This window comes from Notolepis coatsorum (assembly GCF_963971535.1).
Source record: "Notolepis coatsorum genome assembly, chromosome: 10".
Lineage (NCBI taxonomy): Eukaryota > Metazoa > Chordata > Actinopteri > Aulopiformes > Paralepididae > Notolepis > Notolepis coatsorum.
The window spans coordinates 94,319,265-94,339,454 of NC_140174.1; the positions used below are offsets into that span (position 1 = coordinate 94,319,265).

At 41.6% G+C, this 20,190-nt stretch overlaps 1 protein-coding gene across 1 annotated transcript in view; it reads right to left on the reverse strand.

The window, feature by feature from the left end:
* Positions 1 to 20,190, reverse strand: part of cabin1 (calcineurin binding protein 1) — a 247,311-nt gene that overhangs the window by 55,493 nt on the left and 171,628 nt on the right. The window contains 1 exon segment of the mRNA XM_084323492.1: positions 7,862 to 7,936. Within this exon segment, the coding sequence (XP_084179618.1) occupies positions 7,862 to 7,936 (75 nt within the window).

Consider the following 20,190-nt stretch of genomic DNA (forward strand, 5'->3'; position numbering starts at 1 on the left):
TTCGGTTGTTATGTCTGAAGCCACGCGTGACGTATATTCATGTCCGGGGGCCAAGTGCTCCCCTTCAGACAACTCATTTGCAAACAACCTATACAAAGGGGGGAGGGGTCAGTTGTCAATTTGTTTTGGGTGTATTGTATTGTGTAATGTCGCTTGGTGCCCTATCTAGTATAAAACGATCTAGATGCATCTTTTACACTTGCAGAAAATAACCCATGGCATAAAACGTCCGAGGAACGCTTCAATCCTGTCACTGAAATGAAAAAGTGAGATTTATTTAGCTCGGAGCTACTTTCCACTAGCTACTTTCGGAGCTAGTTTTTAGGCTACATCACCGTGACAACAGGATGTGGGAAGAGAGACCCTTTATGATTGTGCGATGATGGTGATTGTGTGGGCAGGATGAGAGCGGGAAGCGGGGGGGTTCAGTGACTCACACAGATGAGGCAGAGGAACTAATGATGTGATGAAGAATACAAGTGCTAAATACAAAGCTCTACGGTTATGATTACAAGGTTTGAGTTATAATTTTTCATCAAATCCCCAACAGAGTACGCTTTTATTAGTGGTGGTCAGATAGATTCTTTAAGAGATGCAATAAGCTTTTTATTAGTGGTGCTCAGATAGATTATTTAATAGATTCAATAAGGTTTTATCAGTGGTGGTCAGATAGATTCTTTAATAGATGCAATAAGCTTTTTATCAGTGGTGGTCAGATAGATTCTTTAATAGATGCAATACGCTTTTTATTAGTGGTGGTCAGATATTCTTTAAGAGATGCAATAAGCTTTTATCAGTGGTGGTCAGATAGATTATTTAATAAATTAAATACGCTTTTATCAGTGGTGGTCAGATAGATTATTTAATAGATCTAATAAGCTTTTATCAGTGGTGGTCAGATAGATTATTTAATAGATCCAATAAGCTATTATCAGTGGTGGTCAGATAGATTATTTAATAGATCCAATAAGCTATTATCAGTGGTGGTCAGATAGATTATTTAATAGATCCAATAAACTGTTATCAGTGGTTGTCAGATAGATTATTTAATAGATTAATTCACATGAGGCCTTCTCCTGAAAATCATGTGGATTTATGTCATTCATGTGCAAATAACAGGCAAACCCGCTTTGCTTTGGTTGAAACTAATTATCAATCAGTCAGCCAATTTAATCGGCTGATATTGGCCAATCATAGATATATTAGTATTAGTGTATATGTTGGCCGATATGAAAACCATTTTTTATAGAACATAATTCAGAGAAAAATGCTTGGGGACATTTAGAAATGGTGTCATCAGTTTGTCTGGACTCCATTGTTTACATATAACTCACGTCAATGTTTACAATACTGTCTGCAAGGTTAGTAGAGAAGACATCAGACATCAGAAGACATATACCTACCTATTACCTAAATATAAAGATAAATTCATCATTAGTGAAGATTAAGCTATTTAGAATAGAATAGAACATGCAATGCAAGCTAGTTTGGTTCCAGCTAAAAAATCATTCAGTTAATGTCTCTTAATTATTATATATATATTTTTTTTATTATAAAGATTTATACTTTTCTTTTATAGTTGGCTGAGGGTGGAAAAAGTAAGGCGTGAGACCACACACACACACATCTGCTTTAAAATATATATATAAATATTATTTTCATACATACATAGATGTATGTATAATAAATAGGACAGACGAAAAAGCTTTAAATGAAAACATTGATCTAGAAGAGGTGAAGAAAGCTATTGCCACCCTGAAAGTGGGAAAAGCCTCGGGATTTGACAAACTGACAAATGAGATACTGAAATGCCCTTTGTTTAGGGAACTTCTCTGTGTTCTATTTCATTTTTGTTTTGAAAATGAGACTATTCCTTCAATATGGTACAAATCTATTGTTAGCCCAATACCGAAGTCTCTGAAAAATGACCCTAGAATACCTTTAAACTACTGTGGCATTAGTTTATTGAGTACAGCATGATACACATCTTTACAACCCCCCCCCCCCCCCCCACCACCTCCAATGTACAGCCCCAATCAATCAATCTATTCTTAAAACGAGGCTTATGGCCTATCTAGAAGAAAACAACTGTTTAGTGGAGGAGCAGAATGGATTTAGAAAGGCTAGAGCCTGTGTTGATCATGTCTATTCTATCACTTGTTATAAACATGAATAATGCAAAACAAGTCATCATTTGCCTGTTATATATCGACTACAAAAAAGCTTCTTTTTTTAAGCCTTTATTAGATTTATTAGCCTATCGTCTTCTTGAAGAGGGGATATAAGGGGAATTCTACTGGGCCATACAATCATTGTATAAAGATCCTCAGGCTTGTGTTAAAGTTAATGATTGTTCAGGGTGGTTCCCCACGCCATCTGGGGTCAAACAGGGGGATTGTCTCTCACCCACTCTGTTTGCTGTATTTATCAACAATTTAGCTAAAGAAATAAAACATCTATAGGACTGGGTCTAAATTACAATGGTAGTAATAAATTGGACGATTATTACTTTATGCAGATGACATTATTCTGGTAGCTGAAAATGAAAAACGATCTTCAGAAAATGTTAATAAGTACGGAAAGCTGGTGTAGAAAGTGGAGACTTACAGTTAGATACAGTAAAACTCAAACCATGCATTTCAGACCGACTAAGTTTAAAAGGAGTCATTTTCTGTTTTACTTTGGGGAACAAAAATTTGAATATGCTGAAAAATATAAATATGTAGGCTTCATTATGGAGGAGCATCTGAACTTCGAACATGGTACAGCTGCATTGGCTGAATCTGCTAGTAGGGCACTGGGTGGTATAATAGCAAAAATTAAACAGCTGGGTGATTTGGGATATGCTACCTACTCCAAATGATTTCATTCAGGTGTTTGCCCTGTTATGGACTATATGGCAGGGGTATGGGGTTCAAAAGTAAATATAAAAGGAGAAAAGGTACAAAATAGGGCAATACGGTAAGTTTCTAGGAGTCCATAAATTCACCCCTGTATTGGCAATAATAGGAGATATGGGATGGGAACCGTGTGGAATAAGATGGAAAGGCAGCATCTTAGCTTTATGGAACAGATTAGGGGTGGACGGTATGGTCTAAAATGTATATCACGGTATAATTTGAAGCGTAGACGGTAACGGTATATATCACGGTATCAGTGTTTCTGTTAGAATAATTTGTTTTGCCTGATAGGCAGGCTATATAAAGAATGACATCCTCAAGGCATGTATATTTATAATATTTTAACTTAAAACTAGGTTACTTTTGCGTATAAAGTCATTATATTCCAAAGAAAATAAGTCCAGAGTCGAGACTCCTGCTCCCATTGCAAACAGCGGGGCTGGATGCACAGTGCAATACTCCAATTCAGCCATTGGCAATTCAGCCGTTGGGTGGGGGGGCGCTGTTTGACGGGCCTGTGACCAGACCTGAAAGAGCCCCTGGCTCTGTGGCTCTGCAGCTGCATGCTATTCGCAAATCCACTGCTGCAGCCGTCCTCCCGCTGCAGCCGTCGTTATCATAACACTACATCACTACTATCGTAATGTTTACAGCAAACTATAGTTGATCACCAGGTATGTTTTATTAACGTAGAATAATTCATATAAGAAAAACGATAGGGAAATATCTTACCTTTCTCCACTGGTTAAAAATGCCAGGAACTGAAATTGAAACTTGCTGTGCGCTGCGGTGATATGTGTTTATTATGAAATGACAATTGCGTGTTGACACGCCCACTGCGCGAAGCCTCCTAAATAACTTTTTCCAGTTTGCACATATCTATTATCTATGACTAATTCTATCTATTTTTAGGGGCAAATGCGATTGAAATAGTCGCGCTGTGGTTACATGACGTCATTGCTATTTTAGAGCTGCTCTACCGGTTATACGGTATAGTCAAAATCCATACCGTAGAGCAAATTAATACCGTTTATACCGTATACCGTTTATACCGTCCACCCCTAGAACAGATTGATAAAAATGCCAGAGAGTCTACTTGCTAGGAACATTTTCAACTGGGGATGTAACCAGGGATGCAGTCGTAATATCAGAACTGCCTGGACGCCACGTGCGGGCATGCGCATACATGTTCTCTCGCGTGCGCACAGAACAGATGATTATTATGCATAAATAGTAGGAAACATGTTTGTATAGGAAATTACTAGTTTTAGTTTAGTTTTTGTAAATATTGCCTTGAAATAGAGAAGCTGAAAAAGGTAGCAGGATGTAGACTTCAATATATAAAGAAATTATATTGTCAACAGATATGGTTGAAAAACAAACAATGTTTTAAATGTAATTGTAGATACAATATTGTAGTTACAATTTCTTTAAAGGGGCTATGTACTGCTATTCCTAGCACTATTTGGGCAACTTTACACAATTCCTGTTAAGGTTTTTTTCAAAAAAATGCATTGTTTTATATTTCTAATCAAGTACTCAAAACCATCATTTTTCAGCCTCAAGAAATCAGGCTGTTATGGCCTGGCTCTGCCCATAAGCACTTTGAGTGACAGTGCCACACAGTCTGCACTGGTAGAGGGAGGGAGGGAGGGGGGGGGGGGAAGAGAGAGAGAGAGAGAGAGAGAGAGAGAGAGAGAGAGAGAGAGAGAGAGAGAGAGCGAGAGAGGGAGGGGGTGGGAGAGAGAGAGAGAAAAAAAAAGACAGGCTGACAAGGCCCCCTCTCTCCCTCCCTCCCTCTCTCTTCCTTTCTCTCCCTCTCGTGATGAGTCTGCGCGGCAGAGAGAGAGAGAGAGAGAGAGAGAGAGAGAGAGAGAGAGAGAGAGAGAGAGAGAGAGAGAGGGAGGGGGTGGGAGAGAGAGAGAGAAAAAAAAAGACAGGCTGACAAGGCCCCCTCTCTCCCTCCCTCCCTCTCTCTTCCTTTCTCTCCCTCTCGTGATGAGTCCGCGCGGCAGAGAGAGAGAGAGAGAGAGAGAGAGAGAGAGAGAGAGAGAGGGGGTGGGAGAGAGAGAGAGAGAGAGAGAGAAAAAAAAAGACAGGCTGAAAAGGCCCCCTCTCTCCCTCCCTCCCTCTCTCTTCCTTTCTCTCCCTCTCGGCTCTCGGTGATGAGAGTCCGCCGGCAGCTTGTGGTTTTTTGTTTCTTTCTTTCAATCTCCCGTTTGCGTGTGTGTGGCGCGCTGCAGGTTTATAAAAGGACAGTTGCCTTCTGAAGCACAACTTAATGCCTCATCCTTCCAGTCGGGATCATTTGTCACAGTGAGAGTTCCACAGATCAAGCAACCCCCCACAGGGCTTGTATTTTGGTTTTGCACTTCTCGTTCTTTGTTATGTTAGTATTGGTATCCTATTATTATGCAAAGTCTAGGTGATAGATAAGTGCCGGGTAGTGTAGTTGAAGACACCTGATGACCTGCGCTATTGTTATAAGACAGTGGGTACTTTTTTGTGTGCGCGTGCATGCACATCCGTGCGAGACTGCGCGTACACATCCGTGCGCGACTGCGCGTACTTCTGCTCAGAAAACTGCTAGGACGGCGTGGTACCCCATGGGACCACCACTGCATCACTGGATGTAACTGTAAAAGGTGCATGAGCAAGTGAGATAGAAGACCCTCAGCGAAATTCAGGGCCAACAGCGCCCTCTGCTGATGGCCCTTCTGGGCCAACGCTTTATCCAATGGAGAATAGGACTTATTTGCGAGTGCTTAAAACATATCAAATATAATAGCAATAGATCTAAATAACACAGTGATCGTCAATGAGTTGCTTTCAGTCAACATGCACGAAACAGATAATTTTTTCATACATTTCCATTTTATACCGTGATGAATATCAATATATTTCTAGGGCGTTCTGTCTCATCTCAATAAACTCCAGCAAATCGAGCTTAAATGTATTTCCTTAGAATTCGTGCCATTTGTCGCTTGATTTATGAATCGTTTTCAAATAAACGCTAGATTATCGATAGTATATGTGTCCTCATGCACGAAGAGAAGCGGGGTCTGAAAAATCGCTTCTCCGTACTTTGGTCGGCGCGAACCTCACACACACACGCGCTCCGATGGCGGTGATAGGAACATTTGATTACCCCAACATCTGATGTCATGCAAAAAGATGAATCCAATTCCTGATCGCCATTCCAAATATTGATTGCGTTTATTGATCCAACGTTATATACCCAAAACACATAATCCACGCTAATATAACGATACTGCATGCCCGAGAAGTAAAACCTGGACCGGACTTATTTTTTTGATGCACAGTCCCAGCCAATCCAATGATGTGCAATACCATCCGGAAGACGATAGGCGGCGGTATTTGCCCTTTGCGAGCTCAGACCCATTCCCAATGGTAACGTCAGGCTGGATGGATGAAAAATGAATGGATATCACTAATAAAAGAAATATGGATTAAAACCCGGACTATCTTGGGTTTGGCCTCCAGTGAGTTAACATCTCCTTGGTTAAGGAAGCCTTGTCTAACATACATCAGATTAAATGGTCACAGGAAATACTACATGAACCAAAAACGTTGTACGTTAAAAGTTGTTATAGAAATGAAAAATATGTGTGTGCTCCATTATCAAAAAGACAAAGGTCATTATGTGCCCAGCTCCTCTCTGGGATTTTGCCCCTGCACCTCGAGACCGGACGTTACCGGGGGGTCACAGAAGAGGAGCGGATCTGTATTTACTGTGGTATCGATATTGAGAATGAGTTTAATTTTATGTTTTATTGTCCACTATACTATTAGTTGCGTAAAACGTTATTTGACAGGTGTAAAAACCTTGAGTTAATGTGGTTTAGTGATGCAGATAGATTAAAATGGATTTTTGATCACAGGGTATTTGCACTTGCTGAATATATAGAGAAAGCTTGGGATAAACGCACGAAAATAACATACCGTACTGTATATGTGATGTATTTTGGCCTCTGATGGTGTGCACGGTGTAGCTTAGAAACCTTGGGAAGTGATTGTTATGTTCAATTGTTGTTTTTGGTGTCTTATAATCCTGTAAGGGATGGGTCGACGGACATGACATGAAAATAAAATGACACATTCATTCATAGACTTATTATATAACTTAAGAATATTGGCCGATATATCCATCAGACATTTTTACACCCTTATATAACTATGTAAGTATATATATATATATGTATATTAAATAAATACATAAATATATTTATATATGTGTGTGTGTGTGTGTGTGTGTGTGTGTGTGTGGTAATTATATTTTACACCCCAATATCGGTATCGGCCCCAAAAATCGGTCGGACTCTAAAACCGATTACAAGTTTGGCAACTTGTGACTAGAACAGAGAGGACAATAAAGAGCGTCCACACCTCTCCCTGGGGCTAAATTTAGCACAGGCAGGTTAGGGCAGGGAGGGAAGAATTACCCCACTATTCCTCAGCTTCAGAGCATGTTTTATTATCACAGACTCTTCACTGGAGTGAAAAGCCCCACATCTGTCACAGAGCTCCTCAAGAGCTGTGCGTGTCTAACCATGTTGCCGCGCTGTAGGTCCCCGCTGCCAAAAACAACAGCACCCAAGACAAAAGCACAGGGAGGAAAGGTCCCAGAACGGCAGACACCATTAGTCGACTCTGATACGACTCTAAACACAGATACAATGGAAGGCTCCCAACAGCTGCCGGCTGTACGTGTAATTAAATCACTTATAAAATAGTCCAGTAATCTAAAATTACTACCTGGCAGGGACACGGTTGACCCTATATTCTGTACTGTAGGAGGGTGTGAGCTCGGCTGTTCTAGACCCCTCTGCTCCTAACACTGTCTGAACCCGCGGTCAAGGGAATGGAAACCAGACTGATGTATGATGTATGTATGTATGGGAGAACGGGAGGCAGAGAAACGTGAGAGTTATTTTCTTTACCTGTCTTTGGGCAGACGTGGCCAACTGTATCTGGCAGAATTTCACCGCTTGGTCCAACGCTACGTCCTCGTCGACCTGAAATGGTAAACAGAACGGTACAGAACATGATTAGGTATAATAAGCACGAGAGCAGAGAGAACAGGAGATTGTGGACACCATTAGGTATAAACGTGATAGCAGAGCACCGAGTCTACAGCCATTCATGATACGCCCGGAACGAGTAGGCCAGGGTTAGAAATAAAAAAAAAATTTAAAGGGCTTTTTTTGCCCCCCTTAATTGATTTTCGGGGGCTTTTTTTTATATTTCGGGGGCACTGAATTTTTATGATAAACGGTAGGGGTGGGACGGTTCACAAAATGGACGGTTTGGTTCGTATCACGATTTTGGGGTCACGGTTTTCAGTTCGATATACGTACATTTTTATTAAAAAAAAATTTAACACTCAAATCTAAACATGCTTCTCATTTATTAAAAATAAAATAAAAGGTTTACAGTGTTTACAGCCTTAAATAATGTTTGGCACAAAAAGACAGAACTGACTGAAAAATATAGGCTACATTTGTCAAAGTATTAACTTAGTGCAAACAAACAATATGCTCAGCCAGCACTAGACTTTCCTTTCTTTAATATAAACACACAAAATCAATGTCAACCATGTTTAAATTCCCTGATTGTCAGTTCTTAATGGAAAGATTCGTTTTCTGCTTGAAATTATTATATTTCTGTCTACATTTATTTAGACTTAAACATTATTTAAATATTGAGTGCAACTGTGGTGGATTACGTAATTCGGTGAGTTGGAACTATCTATGGGTTGGCGCCGGGTCCCCACGGACATTTTAGCGTCACGGACCACCAGCTCAGGCAATGTTATCAGCTCCGGTAACGTTAGGAGGAGTTCATAACATCAACATGCAGTGGAAAAACGGCAATAGTCCCGGTTGGAGTTAGTAAAACACAGTTGTATGTTAGCCTTCTTGGATGTTGAATAAACGCCTATCATTGTCTTTAAACACCCCGCCTCTCAGACTCCCATTTCCTCCTCTGCTACAGTAGCTAGTAGCTACGGTGACATTTCATTGACTGTACAGTATTAGCTTGCGGGCTGCGTCGGGCTACCATAGTTAAAACGTGCGTTGTGTTTACAAACTGCTAACGCTATGGCAAGATGTGTGTAGGCCTATGTAATGTTAATGGCTATGTTTTTAAAGTCGTAATGAAGATTGATTTATATTGTGCGTGCCATTTTTACACAAACTGACTAGCACCTGGCTGCAGTGCTGCTGCTGCTGCTGCTGCCTGCAGCCAGTGCAGAACACCGGCTCCGCCAAATGATTTTTTTTATTTGCGCGTCATCTGAACCGTACGATACACAGACGCTCCATTACCGGATAAATATATATATATAATTAGTAAACTGTCGGGGGCATTAAGTGCCCCCCTTAACTAATTTTCAAGGGCATTTTGTCCATTTTCAAGGGCATTATGCCCCAAGCCCCCGTTAATTTCTAACCCTGGAGTAGGCTCTCTCTTTGAGTGGCAGGGAACTATGATCGTAGCAACAGTGGAGGAACAGCTCTCATTAGAGCCCGGTGCAGCTGGTAGATGATGTGTGTGGGAGTCAGGGAGCTCGGCTCCTCAGGAATATCATGCATACAGGAGTAGTGCTGTTGTTCGCAGTCACCATTTCCCGGCAACAGCCTGTATGCAGTGGTTAGCACACAGTACAAGGGACTAGAAGTGAAGGCCATGCACGAACCCATCCATTCTACATTCAGTGCACACACATCCTTTAAGATTCACTTTAGACACTATAAACACTTTGCACTACCTCTCTACCTCATTTTAGCATTTTGTACTTTTATACTAGTTTTGTATATTGTATATTTTGCATAGACCACCGCAACACTTCCGGTATTCTGAAATCATGGGAGAGCGAGCAGGGGGGAGGAAATGAATGAATGTGGATGAGAGCCTTGCCATTAAGTGGTTGTAGCTACGGCTGTGGGGGTGCTGGAGACATGAACCAATACTTTTATACGCCCAAGTCTCCTGAACACGGAGAGACCCAAGTCGATCGGCACTTTCTAGGCCGAGCTATAGTCACTTTTGCACACCTACAGTACTCCCGAACTCTGCATGCACAGATTGATTAACCTAGATCTCTGGACAATCCAGAGAGACTCCGTGGGCGATCTGCACAAGTGACTATAGCCGAGAAAGTGCCGATCGACTTGGAACTGGATTCTCCGTATTCCCGCTCTCTCTCCCATGAGCTCAATGTAATGCGGAAGTGCAATGGTCTATAGTGTTGGTCTTTATTCTTTTTACTTAATTTTTTTTACTGTATGAAGCACAATCTCAGGGGGCTCATACAGAACCAAGCATTTCACTATAATGTACATGTACCTTATATGTGACAGTCAATTATTATTATTTATTATTATTATTAACGAGTTAACAGGAGGAGAATCCTCTGGAAGGGGCGGGAGGAGAGAGCAACGGGCCGTGCTGGTCTCCCCGAGACCGCGTCCAGTAGGGATGGGCACGAGTAATGTTCCCAGATCGAGTACTCGCCTGAATTACTTAGGGAAATATTTTTTCAAGAACGCATCTTAACCCTGCCACATTCACTGCCACTCTACCAAAGGGTTAACCCTTTCACTGTGGCAATACAGGTTAACCCTTTCACTGCCACACGGCAAAGGGTTAACCATTTCACAACCACACTACAAAAGGTTAACCCTTTCACTACCACACTACAGACGGTTAACCATCTGTAGTGAGGTAGTGAAAGGTTAACCGTCTGTAGTGTGGTACTGTGGTAGTGAAAGGTTAACCTTCTGCAATGTGGTAGTGAACTTGTTAAAGTGCACGGTAGCAGAAATAACTAGATTCTAGAGTATGTCACACACAACCGATTTTATTATGTCTCGCCCCGTGGACATAACAATGCACAGCAATATACCTGATGGTTAATGCGTATTGTCGGTCAGTTACCATTTGTAATAATGACCTCCTCTGTCCGTGAGTCCATATCAATAGTCTACGAACGCTACGCAAAGTGGCCGACATGTTGTTGGCGCAATTAGGAAATGCACAAACACAAACCGCTGTTTTTATCTTTCAGATACGGCTAAGCCCGGTTTCAAGGCGCCAACGTTTTCGTGGTTACGCTCTCACGCTCCACAGCTGACCAGTGTCGTATTCCTGCAACAACTCACAGGATTTCAGAGCGAGATTTCTGCGGCACAAACAAGCACCTTTGGTGATAAACAAGAAGAAAATCGAGCTACCTCGAAAAACCACTGGAGTTCAGTTGAAACGGCAGGTGCTGGAGTAATGGATTACTCACGCCCATCCCTAGTGTTCGGGGGGAACATTACAGAGCTGTTCTGGATGCGCTGCTGGCTATTAGCATGTTGCTGTGTGGCTGGGCCTCTGATTGGCAAGCCAGAGCGCTCTTTATCCTTTACTTATAAAGCTGAAAATGAAAATACCTTCTGATGGGAGTAAATGCTCCATCTGTGTTTAGAGCATGGGCTTTAGGAGGGACTTTGACAGATTATGACACAAATCCTCCAATTGAAATATGCAGAACTTCTATTCTAGATGACAACATTAATATAATATTTAAATAGCAAGGCACATCAATAGATCAGGCTAGATCAGTGGTTCCCAACCTTTCTGGGCTCAAGGCACACCAACAGTCAAACCAGAATCTGCAGGCACACCAACTTACAGTCACAGTATGGAGATTGTCTCAAATATCATGATTATATTGTCATTAGAGATGTTTCCCCTATGACATCAAGGCTTATGACTGATGCAGTAAGAAAACTATGCCTTGTTGATGTGCAAATCAGAGATTTCAGAAACATAGTTGAGAGAACGGTGCAATGTTAAGAACAGCACAAGAAACAAGTGTAGATATATTGTACAGTATTTGTATTTATCTCTTATCTGTTAAGTAGTATGTTCATTAACACTTTGAATGCCCATCACGAGATATCTCGGGCTATCAGCCTGCGGGTTGAATGCCCATCACGAGAATTCTTGTTTTATTTTTTTATTAGCGATCTGAATTAATATTTCATCAACAGAGTCTACCGTTGGTAAACCTGCCCCGCCAGGCGCTCAAATGTGAAAAAAGCGCCCCTATCGTCTCCCAGATGGTAATGCACCCTTTTGGATTGGACTCAATGAAAATGGATGAGAAAAAAAAACTCCGGAATCCACATTTTACTTCTCACGCATGTAACCGGAGCCGATCAGACTCATTCTGGACCCTCAGCACAGCATGTAATATGTGTTTTACAGTATACGCGTAGGGATGGGAATCGAAAACAAACTGGGAACCGGTTCCTAATTGGCCGATGCCTGGAACCGTGTGGCTCCCGTGACTTTCGATTCCCTTATCGCTGCCAGGTTTTTCCTACAGTTGCGCAATAAAGTTAGCGTTAGCATGTAGCCATGGCAGACTATTTGATTCCTTAAGGGCTCGAAATTGCCTGGGTTTTGGTAATATGCTCCCGAAATGCTCCCGCTGTTTGGCTACTTCTATGTGCAGTGAAAACTACTTGTAGGGATGCACCGAATGGGAAATTCTTGGCCGAAACCGATACCGAAAATAGGAAACAGTTGGCCGAAAACCGAATGCCGTAAATGATTAATATAAATATATATTTTTTTTTAGCTACCTGATTATGGCAAAAGACATGATTATGGCTAAACTTAACTTAAATAATATTAATAATCACTATTATGGGCCCATAAAACATTCATTCAGCACTTTTGAATGCATACATTAATTCCAGACTGTTAAGACTAAAATACTACAACGATTGATGACGACTTCCTGTCCTCGCATTTCCATTTCCGGTTTAACGATACATTTTCAACAACAGATTGCTGCTAATTAAACACTTCATTTAAACGGAGTAACGTTAACGTTATGTCGAGTTCATACGTGTAGTGTAGTATGAACTCGTCATAACGTTAACATTACTCAGTGTCCACTGTTGCTGCCACCGTTGCGTCGCAGATGGATGGTACACTGTTAGCTCCGTAGCTAATCCGCTCCTAGACTACTGATAGCAGTACCGTTAACGTCGGAGCCCTTCAGTTTATGAATCCTCCAATTAATGACAGTTTTAATTTCTTGCCGGTTACAGAGGATGAGGTTCGGGAGATCTTGATCAACCTGGGGGACTCTTCTCCGGGTTATGATGGTATTGGAGGCAGATTACTGATATCCATTCAAGAATCCATTGTGAAGCCATTATGTCATATTTTTAATACATCACTGGAGAAGGGAATCGTCCCACAGGAACTTAAAATAGCTAAGATCATCCCTATTTATAAAGATGATGACCCAGCCGTCTTCAACCATTACAGACCTATATCCATCCTTCCTACCGTGTCAAAAATACTTGAAAAGCTTGTCTATAAAAGATTAATTGAACATCTTAATAAGCACAATATTATTTACACTCACCAGTACGGGTTCAGAAAGAAACATGCAACATATATGGCAATAACACATCTAATTAATGAAATATACAAAGCTAAAGACAGAAAGGAAAACACTATAGGTATTTTTTTTTAGACTTATCAAAGGCATTTGATACAGTCAATCACAATATCCTCCTGCAGAAGCTCTCACATCTTGGAATAAAAAACAATGCACTGCTATGGTTCACCAGTTACCTTAAAGATAGACATCAGTCTGTATCCTATAATGGGATAAATTCTCCTTTTCTTCCTTTACTTTGCGGTCTGCCCCAAGGTTCAATTATTGGGCCTTTGTTATTTTTGTTATATATCAATGACCTCCCTAACTTCTCAGACAGGCTGTTGAAAATTTTATTTGCAGATGACACGAGTGTATTCTATTCACATAAAGATCCTGATACCATCATTAGGGTCATAAATGAAGAACTTAAACTATCAATTTGGTTTAAATGCAACAAATTATCACTAAACATTAAAAAAACCAATTTCATTTTTTTGGGTCTCAAATCTGTGATTTTTAACTCCTCATCTAAAGTAGTGATCAATGACATCCCCATAGCTAGGGTGTGTTCTACACGATTCCTTGGTGTTCTGCTTGATGAATCCCTATCATGGAAACCTCATATCACAGCCATAACTACAAAAATGGCCAAGGGTATTTGTAACTGAGGGGTACAATTCCCTGACTGTATGGTTAGATATGATACTTACTACCACTACCTCTTGTACTTTAGACTCTGGCCACCCAGTACTAGGTATAAATAATTATGATAAACACTCTCACCTGATGAAACGGATCCAACACAAATGTACCAAATCGAAAGTTTAAGTTTTAATACATAGCAAAAGGTATGTACAACGATCACTTAATTACATTTATGATTTGAAATAGTATGCACTTTTATGGCAAATGAGTATTCGTAGGTAGATCAATATCGAATGTCCAATCTCTGATTGCGCAGGAAGCAAATATACAACCTGGAATATTTAGGGAACAATAGCAATGATACTTGAATGATTATATAGCTGGATACACTAGGGGAAGGTTCCGACTGCTTGTAGGACAGCTGGAGGGGGGGGGGTAGAGTCTGGCTGTATCCCGTCTGGCCGAGGGTATCCTGGGAGAGCCCACAGTCGTGCGACCCGGTGCCCAGCGATCCTCGATCCACAGATGAAAGCAGCTGGACCCTCCGTGGCCGGCGTCCTCCGGTCCACGATGGAGAGACGTGAGGCGACCTCGTCGTGTAGAGCGTCTTCTCACCTGTCGTCCTCTCCGGGGGGGGTATTTCCAACACACCGCAGTGTTGGCCTTTATCCATAGAATAATCAAAGTACTCAAAGCACAATCCAAGCCGGGGAAGGCTAGCCGTCGTCGGTAGAATAATCCAATATACAGGTCCACTCGCTCTTTGGCCTGGAGCTCCTCGGGTGCAGCTTCACGTGGGGTCAACCACCCTGGATAAGCGTCCAGCTGATGCCCGAAACGATGGGGGTGCTGATTACTATAGAACTCTTACCGCACGAGGCACTACATATGAATAGACTATTATTAGCTTAATAGAATACGTCCAACTCGACGATATAGTGCCAAATATGACTATTCAAATATTAATATACACGATGTCTCAATGCCGATACTGGGCCGAATTGGCCTTACTGCCCACACGTGGTTCGCGGGGAGGCTTTTGCGTCTGTCACTCTGTTGGAGGGTAAGGAACTGGACTAAAAGAAAGCTCTACTTTAATAGCGCAGTATATATACGCACTATAAACAAATAGTACCATTAGTGGTGCGGTAGACATATTCCTACGCGGAACTAGGACTTGTCCATACATGTTGAGCGGTACAATTGAACCTGGTCTGAGGGGTATGGCGACCTGGCACCAAGGTCTCGTCCAATGGTAGAATGGAGACTATTATGGGATGTTCAGTAGACTAGAAGGGATATTCAATGCATATTGTACAAGGAATATACAAGGGATATCAGGGGATATACAAATACAATTAAATATATATATATAAATAAATATATATATTCGGTTTAATCTGATCCTTCAGAACAGTATTGGTATTCTTGGAAAAACACGTCACTTGCTGAGCACAGAGGTTGCCACAATGTTATATTACTCTATGGTTTACCCATATATCAATTACTGTAATTTAGTTTGGGGTAGTACTCATCAGACCAAACTTGAGCCCATATACCGTCTGCAGAAACGAGCTCTAAAAATAATCAGCTGTGTTCAACGAAGTCATTCTTCTCAGCCTCTATTCCATAAGTTAGGTATACTCAGTGTTTATCAAGTGAATCATCTTCAGACTGGTTTATTTGTGCATAGTTCTTTAAACAGAGCCCTCCCCCCTTTCTTTCATGACATGTTTTCCCACAATCACCAAATTCATAATTACCCCACACATAGTTCCTGTTTGCTTAGACCACCCTTTTCCCGCACTTCCCAATCTCAGTTTTGTTTGCTCTACCGAGGGTCAAAGTTGTGGAACTCTTTGCCTCCACATATTTTGGAATTTTCTTTTCTGAAATTCAAAAGAGCACTGAAATCTCATCTCCTAGAGCACCAATATTTCCCATATGGACTTCCTTTACAAACTGTGGTCTGATGGCTTGTTGTATTTTGTTGTTGTATTTTCGTTTTAATATATATTCTTCCTGTCATTAATTGTTTTCTCTATACCAGAAATCGTATGGTATGGGTGCCTTCTTCGGTGTCTATGTAGGCCTGCTTGTGTGTGTTTGTTTGGGGGGGGGGGGGGATTTTATATTTTATCTTGATATAATGTAATTTTGCTTCCTGGTGAATGCCACATGCAAGCCCCTTGAGGGTTTTTAGGCAATTCTCCTACACATCCCTTGTGGATTATATTGTATATATGTAATTGTTTTTATATGTGTAAATAAACAAACAAACAAACAAACTGGTCTATAGTAGCTGGCCTATAGTAGCTGGTCTATAGTAGCTGGTCCATCTCTAGAAAGTCTATAGTAGCTGGTCTATAGTAGCTGGTCTATAGTAGCTGGCTTTGGCACATCTCTCCTCCACAGCCCTCTGAGCCTCCACCCTGTTGCCTCCCACTCCAGCTGCAGCCTTCTCTCATGACACATAGCCAATGACATGGCAACTTGCCCACATGCTCAGTGTTGATAAGCAGCTCAATGCGCCTATAGAAGCTGATGGGAGCTGTTCTGTAACCGCACGATCAATGCCACAGTCAGCATTACAGTTAAGAGTAAACTTCCAGACACTCTGGAGAAATACAGAGAAACCGGTGCAAGGAATCCCTTCAGTACGTGATGGAAATTAAACGTAACCTTTGTTTCACAAGACAGTAAAGCACAGAGATGCATACTATTCAGAATGCTCTGCAGTAAAGCTAGTGTCTGCCTCTGCAGCATGTGGAGGGGAGGGTATGGGCAGGGTAATAGCAGGAAGACATAAATACAGGCAATAAAATTATACTACAGTAGAAAAGTTTATATAGGCAGTGTAAACAGTATAATTAATTATTAATAAATTATTTTAATTGTATAATTATATTATATTCTAGTGTACTTCCATTTAAATTTTGTTTTATTTTATTCTACCTATTATTTTATTCTACCGTGATTGTCTGTCCCTTAATGTCGCACCAAACGACCAAATCAAATTCCTTGTATGTGTAAACTACTTGGCAATAAAGACCTTTCTGATTCTGATCTATGCGCTGCATCCAGGGGGCGAAATTAACTTTTTGACTCACCGGCCAGTGGCGAGTAGATGGGAAGAATCTACCCGCCAAGCATATTTCTTACCTGCCAACTTTTTTTTGATTAAAAAAAAAATATATATTTTATATAATTTTTTTTTAATAAAATATATATATTATATAATCATACTTGTAGTTGTATTATCTGCGAGACATCGCCACCTCGCTGTCTGCAAACAGCTCCACTGTCTGTGTGTATACTCGAGTGGCCTCCAGCTCCAGCAAGGATTCTCCGGCGCTGCAGCTGGACCCTAAACTCTACATTCAGCATGAAAGGATTATCCTGCGCTCCAGCTGGACCATATTCAGCAGCCCTCATGTGATGTAAGCCAGGGGCTCTAATACGCATGTTGTAGGACATTGATGTCAGGAGATATCTGTAGCTACTGCTGGATGGCGTTGGGACAACGCCTCTGAACTATTTAGTTTACTGGGACATTTCGTAGTGACTAGTGAGCTAACGTGGGCTAACATGAGCTACCTAGCCAACGGAGGTATTATGCACTGGACACTTGCTGGAGCAGTTGTTGATGTCGGGAGCTATCAGTAGCTAGCCGGCTGGATAACGTTACACAATGCCTCATGTATTAAACTAAAAGTGAATAGTTGACTGGGTCATTTTGTAACAGTAGCTAACATTAACTCACGGAGGTCCCTCTGACTAGACTAACGTCACGGTGACTGTCCTCTGTTTACATGCAGCATACAGAAACAGGTGCGGGAGAGGTAGGGGGAGCAGTGCGCGGTGCGCTGCATGTCTGTGCTGAGACAGCGAGTGAGAACTCCGCTCAGAATTGGATCATGATTTTCGGTTTTCACATGACTATTTGATTGCCCGCCACACGGCGGGCAGACCTCTCAGTGGGAGGCGCCAAACGTAAACACTGCCCGCAAATGGCGGGTGGCAGGCTTTAATTTCGCCCCCTGGCTGCATCGCTACATTGCATCTGAAAGCAGGGTGAATATGAGGGAAATCATGTGATAGAGGGCTTAAGTCAAAAGTTCATCACCAGTGGCTCTATGCCTCTTGAGATTTCCAGTATACCGGCACCATAGAGCCATTATAGTAACTACCTACTTTTGCCATCCTATATTTCTCCTATAGGGGCTTAAAAAGAAAAGTGGTGTACATTGTCACAAGATGCATCAGCGTGGGGAACACCACTGGGAACAGACTTCATACGTCTTGGGGCGGCTGAGTGGCGCAGTGGGCAAGACGCTCGCCACTAACGCAGGATATGCTGGTATCGAGCCCAGCTCTGCGTTGCTACGGGCTTGGCCGGCCGTCGTACTAACACAATTGGGCAGTGTTAGAGGGTGGGAAAGCCGGTGGGTGGGGATTAGACGGTGTGGACAGCGACTCCTACAGGTCGGTTGGTGGGCCTGTACAGCAGAATCAGGAAGTATCGGGGGCAGTGTGAGCCTCCCACGCGTTACTCCTCGCCACTGAGAGATTGCGCTGTTCAGGTGAAAAGATGCGACAGCTGCCTCCTCGTGTACCGGAGGGGATACGTGATGCAAGGCTTGGTCCTCACTGCAGCCGACCAGTGGGAGGCATAGTCTAGCAGCGTTCGAGACAGGGGAGGGGAGAATTGGAAATACAAAATTGGGATGGGAGAAAAATAGAAAATGGGAGATAAAGTGGATAAAAAAAAAAGACTTCATACGTCTTCATAAGACATCACTGGTTCAAAGTGCCTAACATTTAACATTTGGCAAAAATGGCTCAGGAAATACAACCACTACAGTAACAATCATCCAATATGATGTACTGTAAATCCTATTAAAATAGAGATAAAGGACACTTTCCCATTAGTTTAACACATCCTGCGCCAAGAACGAGTTAACTCGTTATAGCCCACCAATCGTTGAGCGCCAATGACGAGTATACTCGTTGTGATCGTTATTTCTTTTAATAATAATAATAATAATAGATCAAATTTATATAGCGCCTTTCATAGAACCCAAGGTCGCTTCACAATCAATTCTTCACAATCTTTTATTCGCTATTGCCATTCATAATTCATCCAGCAAGTCTCTGGGAAACTCTGGCACTCTGATATTGCAACGGCCCGATACCGCCGCCTGGTGGATTTCGGGCAATGTTGCACTCACTTTCTACAGGAAGGTTGGGTCTGTGCATCGGTGAATGTCTTCCCGGCGGAGTTATTTTGTAACGTGGATCCAGATACACAGTCGAGTGCATCGGATCGACTTCGAGACGCAAGAATCAATATGCTTTTTGAGTTTATGGCGTCGGGCAAACGGAAAAAGGATCTAGCAGATGTCGATCAAATAATTGGAATATTCTTCCTCCAGTATCATCGGCCAGAGGTAAGAGGAATCTAATGTTAATTCCAGCTTGATTGTCCATTTCTTTCATTGCAAACGATCTGATCAGCGTATGGGGTTGTACTAAAGAAAGCCGTTATTGATAATCAATTAATCAGAAACGACCCCCCCCCCCCACCCCCCCATTTCCTTCATGCATGATGGAACATAATATATACCGATCATATGCATTTGAAATTTTAATTGTAGCGTGTATAGGGACGAAATGCAAATCGATTAAGTATAATATGCATCAGGGCCTATAACTCGCGTTCTAGGAATTACTGCAGACCACTCTAAAAACATACTTATATTCACGACGGTATAAAACGACAATGTATGAATGGAAAGATATAACGTTCCCACATCTTGAACGATAGATACCCGATGTTGAATGGGCCATAGTAATGCAGATATAGCTATACTATTTAAATAGTTATAGCCCTGCAAACAAGGTGAGCGACTCCCATCGTTTACAGCGGTGGCGTCAGAGCTATAAGATGCTCATATTGCGTGGCAGAGATTGTGTTAAGGATGAAATTAAGAAAGTATATAAGCTTAATCACTTATCAAGAGCTACATTTTACCCAATTTGATAGTTTGTTCCATCCATAGCTTGAAGTAGAATTATCAACGCAAAGAAAGTTCAAGCCAATTAAATATTTGTTATTGTAAAAGATCATAAAGTCTCTATAGTAAAGTATAGGGGCTTTTGGAACAG